This window comes from Heterodontus francisci, chromosome 25, assembly GCF_036365525.1.
Source record: "Heterodontus francisci isolate sHetFra1 chromosome 25, sHetFra1.hap1, whole genome shotgun sequence".
Lineage (NCBI taxonomy): Eukaryota > Metazoa > Chordata > Chondrichthyes > Heterodontiformes > Heterodontidae > Heterodontus > Heterodontus francisci.
The window spans coordinates 63930389-63936388 of NC_090395.1; the positions used below are offsets into that span (position 1 = coordinate 63930389).

At 48.2% G+C, this 6000-nt stretch overlaps 1 protein-coding gene across 2 annotated transcripts in view; it reads left to right on the plus strand.

Moving 5' to 3' along the window:
* LOC137383938 (ras-related protein Rab-7b-like) overlaps window positions 1-3466 on the plus strand; it is an 80059-nt gene extending 76593 nt beyond the window's left edge. For both annotated transcript variants that reach the window (XR_010977507.1, XM_068057356.1), the window contains one exon: window positions 2521-3466. Coding sequence is in view for 1 of the 2 variants with exons in the window: in XM_068057356.1 (XP_067913457.1) it covers window positions 2521-2571 (51 nt within the window). In the remaining variant the exon portion in view is untranslated. The remainder of the gene's footprint in view (window positions 1-2520) is intronic.
* Window positions 3467-6000: the final 2534 nt, after the last annotated feature.

The window sequence follows — 6000 nt, forward strand, 5'->3', positions numbered from 1 at the left end:
TTCAGCTTCATTTTTTATTCCTCCCCTTCCTTCGGAATTTTTTTTCTAGTTTCCTTTCACTCAGTTTATGGTGGGACCAGGACCGCCTGTAATTGTTTTCTTCCATCTTGTTTGCTATTCTATCATTTAAATTAACAAGAGGAAAATATACCCTTAACGTCTTTCCAAACCTTTTAATTTCTACTATTGATGGGACAAGTGTCCACAGTGGGAAATTCACAGTGCAAGTACCTCCTGGCTTGTTGGTTTAAATTGTGATCATGTACCTTAACAACAGTAGATTGGACTGAGCATTATCAGTGGAAACACTTTGAGCAGAGTCCACTCCCATGTCCACTTTCTCCATCTTCCCTCTCATGCCCCACCTGTGCTTCCCTGTCAGCAATGAGATGAGAGCACTTTGCTGCACTTCAGTGAGGCGCTGAAGAGCCAAGGCTAAGTTTTCATCCGTCCTATTTAAGGTGGCATTCTGAGTGTGCAGGCCATTGCTGAGGGCCAGCATGCGCTCAGTTGACTGCTGCATCTGATGCTCCAAGCACAAGGTCACTCTTTACATGGGGCAGACATCAGTACAATGGCCTGAGACATCATGGCACTCATGTAAGAGATGGACTCGTCCAACCTCTCTCCAATCGTGCGCAGTGTGACTGGAAATATTGACAGCACCTCATACATTATCTGGTGCTGCTCCAGGATTGTCCTCTTTGTCAACGGCCCCAGAAGCTCAGCATCTGCGTCCAGCTTCACAGAGCTTGGAGTGCCCTGCACCCTCCAATGTGGACTTTCCACTGCTCTCTCTGTCTCCAACACCTGCTCTTACTCACTTGTGATGTGTGAGACACCTGTCTTGGTGATCCCACTGAGGTGTGTGTGTCTGACCTGGTGGATGGTCTGCATGAGTCCTGTGAAGGTGCAGCCTCAGAGTGAGTGACCTTCTCTGAAGAGTCTTCTCCTCCTACACCACCTACCGTGAACACTTGAAGTGGCCTGTGGAGATAAAGCCATGAATTAGAACTGTCAAGGTAAAAGGGTGTGAAGTCATTATTGTTCACTTTTATCATATTTGAGCAGCTGCTGACATCAAGTCAACATGAGTGAATGTTGTATGCCATGCAATTGTCACTAGGTACCTGGAAGACCCTCATCTGCAAGGTAAGCTGGTATGAGGAATGAGGTTCAGTAGGTCGCTTGGGAAGGCAGAATAAAGGGGGTTGCAATAAAACACACATTTGGGGCTGAAATTTGTCATTGCAGTGGGGGTCCTGAGGACAGGCTGAAAAGCCAGGAGCGATCCAACCTCGGCAGCTTCAGAGACCCTGGAAGGGTCTTGACAGGGTGGCTGTGGAAAGCATGTTTCCCCTTGTGGGAGAATCTCAAACTCGGGGTCACTGTTTAAAAATAAGGGTCGCCCATTTAAGACAGAGATGAGGAGAAATTTTTGGAATTCTCTTCTTCAAAAGGCAGTGGAAGCAGAGACTTTGAATATTTTTAAGGTGGAGGTAGATAGATTCTTGATAAGCAAAGGGGTGGAAGGTTATTGGGGGTAGGTGGAAATGTGGAGTAACCAGTTCAGTCATGAACTTATTGAATGGTGGAGCAGGCTCGAGGGGTCCAGTGGCTCCTAATTCGTATGTTTATATGTTCGTATTTTACCTCTGTCAGGCAGCTCATTAGTTGCCATCCCAGGAGCTGCAAGCCAATCAGAGGGGTCATTGCTGCCAGGGGGCCCCTCCATGAGCCACAGAGTGTCCGAAGAAGAGGACCCCTCCCCCAGCCGAGCCTGCAGGGAGGTGGCCAGGATTCACCAGTTGGTCTCCCCACATGGCGGAGGGCCCACCCGCCACTGTTACAATGTCAGTGGCGGCAGGAGGAGGCCCTTAATTGGCCAATTAAGTGGCTCGATTGGCCCCTTGGCGGGGGCCATCCTTCACCTTCCCTGCCGCTGGTAGAGTGACTTGGCATAGGCGGACATCCGGCACTCCACCACTCCACCCTCCCCCCCTCGCCATTTTACAGGCTCCCCTCCCACTCAGCCCATCCCTAGAGGGCTGGTAAAATCCAGCCGTAGGATATACATGAATGTGTCATTGCACTCACCTTCCCTTCCCTGATTAGGTCATTAAACCTCTTCCAGCACCGTATCCAGGAGCATGGCACCACATTTCCTCAGCGACTTCCAACCACGTCTTCTTGTACTCTGTGGCAGACTACTTCCTTCCACTGGCGGGGAACAGAATATCTCTGTGGGCCTTTACAGTCCCCAGCATCATCTCCAGAGAGGCATAGTGGAAGCCTGCTGCTGCCTTGCAATGTTGTGAGTCCATATCTCCAGGATCTGGCTCTGTTTAAACACCCGTACAATGTTTTGATGTCAGCCTAGCAAGGTCCCTTTCAATAATTGTGCTGAAATAGGCAGATGCAGGTTGTCATCATGCTCCCTTGTGCTAATTGGTCAGAAAACCCGAAAGTCAGATGCTAATGCAGTGACTCTGTTAACAAGCGTGTTTCTGAAATTTTCAGGTTCCTCATGCACTGCCGAGCCCCCACTGCTGCCAGCAGGTCGTAAAGTGAAAATCCAGCCCCAAGCCCTGAATGAACCAGCTCAATGTCAGCAATACAGCAGCTACTTGGATCAGCATTGCTCAGGAACTTCATGCCTCAGGTTTTGATTCCACTGCACATTCTGGCCGCTCACTCAGATTGAAGCTGCAGATTCACAGCTTCATTGTCCTGTTAACGCACAATTGGGCTTCAAATCCCACATCTGGTCCATGACCAAGGCTACCTCCTTCCACCGCCAGAACTTCACACCCGTATATCAAGTCCAGCTTCACCAGAACTCTTCACCCTCAGCTCCCCGACCTTAAACTCGACTTCTCCGACAATCATTTCGCCAGTGTCCACAGCTCTGCCCTACATGAGCTCCAATTCATCCACAGACAATTTTGTGTCCCACACTAAGTTCTGAACATACAACAAACCATCTGTCCCCCAGTGCACCAACTACAAAATCCTCATTCTCATCTTCAAATCCCCTACTCTGCTCTTTCTCTGCAACATTTTCCAGTCTCTTGTCTCAGTCGCACCCTCCACTCTGCCAACTCTGGTCTAGCCTCCCCCCACCAAGCTCCCAATCCTGCTCCAAAATTGGTGGTACTGACTTCAGCTCCTGAACTTTGCAATTCCTTTCTCAAACCTCTGATTCACCATCCACCTTCAAAAGGATCTTGAAAACCTACCTCTTTCACCATCCTTTTGTCCTTCTCCATTAACTCATCTCCAACATCCTGCTTGGTGTTCACCTCGCCCTGTGAAACTTGGCTTGGTGCATTTCATTATATGGAAGTTACTGGATAAACACACGTTGCTGTCATCATTGTACAAACTTATATTGAAAAACAACAACAGCTCTATCAAGATCTGTTTATTGCTATTGACTTCAAGGATTGATAAATTTTGTTATGAATCAGAGGCAAACTGGTGATTAATGAAAAATAAATATCGTGTCCTTTTAAACTTTTTCCCATAATCTATTTCCTTGTCTTCAGGTCATGTTCCAGATAATGCTTTCAGTTACGTGCTATCATTACGTGTTTCTGCATGTTTTGTGCAACAGTGTCCAAATCCCATTCATGCCGGGAGGAATCACTGGACCCAAGTCAAAACAGATCTTGCTTCAGTGTATTGTGACTTCCACCATCTAAAACTTTACTTGATATACATCAATAATATCGATACAAGCAGGCAATTTATCTTATACTATGATCACAAGACTTGAAAACACCAGCACAAAATTGGCAAGCTTCAAACAAGATTAGAAGTCTTTTGCTTGTACAGTAATAGATATGTGTCACAAGCTCCAATGCAAAGCATTTAAGGCTGTATTGATTAACATTTGAAAATGAGCTGGATGGACATCATGTTAAGAATGGGTTTAAAAGGCAGATGCATAGGTTTAGACATTTAGGCTGGAATTTTATGCCACCTCAGTGAGCTGGATGGTGGGGGGTGTGGGGTGGTGTAAAATTGAGCGGGAGGCTCCAGGAGGCCTTTCTGACTCGCTCCCATCTCCGCCCCACTTTACGTGGGCTGGGGAGGGCGAGAAACGGGCCGCCCTGCCCCAGGCCAATCAAGGCTCTTAAGAGACCGCTTAGCGGCCACATAAGGGCCTTCGCCTACCTCCACGGGGATTTTACCCATGGCAAGCGGGTGTCCGGGAGACATGAAAGGCCGCCCAGTGAAACCTGGTGGCCTCTCAGCACACCAGGGGAGAGGGTGGGGCCGGACAAACGGGCAAAGGGTGCCCGATTGAGGGCCACCCCTGCTTCCCCAACCACCCCCAGGACCCGAGACGCCCCCCCCCCCCAAACGACCATCCGTGCCTCGCCGGGTGTGACCGATTAGCCCGGCGAGGCAACCCTAACTGACCTGAACTCCTGGCTCCATGTCCTCGGCTGGGCTGCAGTCCCAGCAGTGGCCACCGCTCCCGGTGGCGCTGCTGGGACTAAGAGTTACCGGCCCGATGATTGGCTGGCAGCTTAATGAGGCAGGTGGAAGTTCCGCCTCGGAACAATTAAAGCCCGGGGACCCGTAAAATGTGGGTCGGATCCCCAGGCCAGGCGGAAGCAGGTTCGCCAGCAACTTTTACGTCAGTGGCCAGCTCCCGTCCACCCAGCGTAAAATCCAGCCCAGCGAATCAGATATCCTGTGGAACATTTGTTGCAGTCCTATTGGGATCATGGAAAGATTATCCATCAATCCCACTAGTCAAGGCTGAACAATGTAGATTGGAAACAAAGGCTTAAAAGTGAAGAATGCAAAGATGATAGTATCTGGATTACTGCCATTGCTATCTAGGGCAATGGAGAGAATGAGCAGTGTAATTGACTTCTCAGGTTAGTGGAGACAATCAATACTTTATACAAGCGGGGGGGGGGGGTGCTTTCTCTGGAATGTTCATTGCAAATTGGAAACTAAACCTAGGATTTCCACATGGGTTCTCCTGATGAAGATCAACAGAACCCCATGGAAATTCTTCTCTAATAGCAACAACAACAACAACAATAGCAACTTGCATTATTATAGCACCTTTAATGTAGTAATAGATCCCAAGGTACCTTTCAGGGGCATTATCAAACAAAATTTGACACCAGGCTACATAATGCGATATTAGGACAGATGACCAAATGTTAATCAAAGAGGTAGGTTTTAAGGACTATCTTGAAAACATAGAAACATAGGAGCAGGAGTAGGCCATTCGGCCCTTCGAGCCTGCTCCGCCATTCATTACGATCATGGCTGATCATCCAAACTCAGTAACTTGTTCCTGCTTTCTCCCCGTATCCCTTGATCCCATTAGCCCTAAGAACTATATCTAACTCTTTCTTGAATATATTTAATGATTTGGCTTCAACTGCTTTCCGTGGTAGAGAATTCCACAGGTTCACCACTCTCTGGGTGAAGAAATTTCTCCTCATCTCAGTCCTAAATGGCTTACCCCTTATCCTTAAACTGTGAACCCTGGTCCTGGACTCCCCCACCATCAGGAACATCCTTCCTGCATCTAGTCTGTCCAGTCCTGTTAGAATGTTGTCGGTTTCTATGAGATCCCCTCTCATTCTTCTAAACTCTAGCAAATACAAACCTAATCGACCCAATCTCTCTTCATAAGTCAGTCCTGCCGTCCCAGGAATCAGTCTGGTAAACCTTCGTTGTACTCCCTCCATAGCAAGAACATCCTTCTTCAGATAAGGAGACTAAAACTGCACACAATACTCCAGGTATGGTCTCACCAAGGCATTGTATAATTGCAGCAAGACATCCCTGCTCCTGTACTCGAATCCTCTCGCTATGAAGGCCAACATACCATTTTCCTTCTTAACCGCCTGTTGCGCCTGCATGCTTCTTAAAGGAAGAGAGACAAGTAGAGCGGCTAGGAAGGGAATTCCAGAGTTTGGGGCCTAGGCAGCTGAAGGCACGGCCGCCAATGGTGGAGCAATT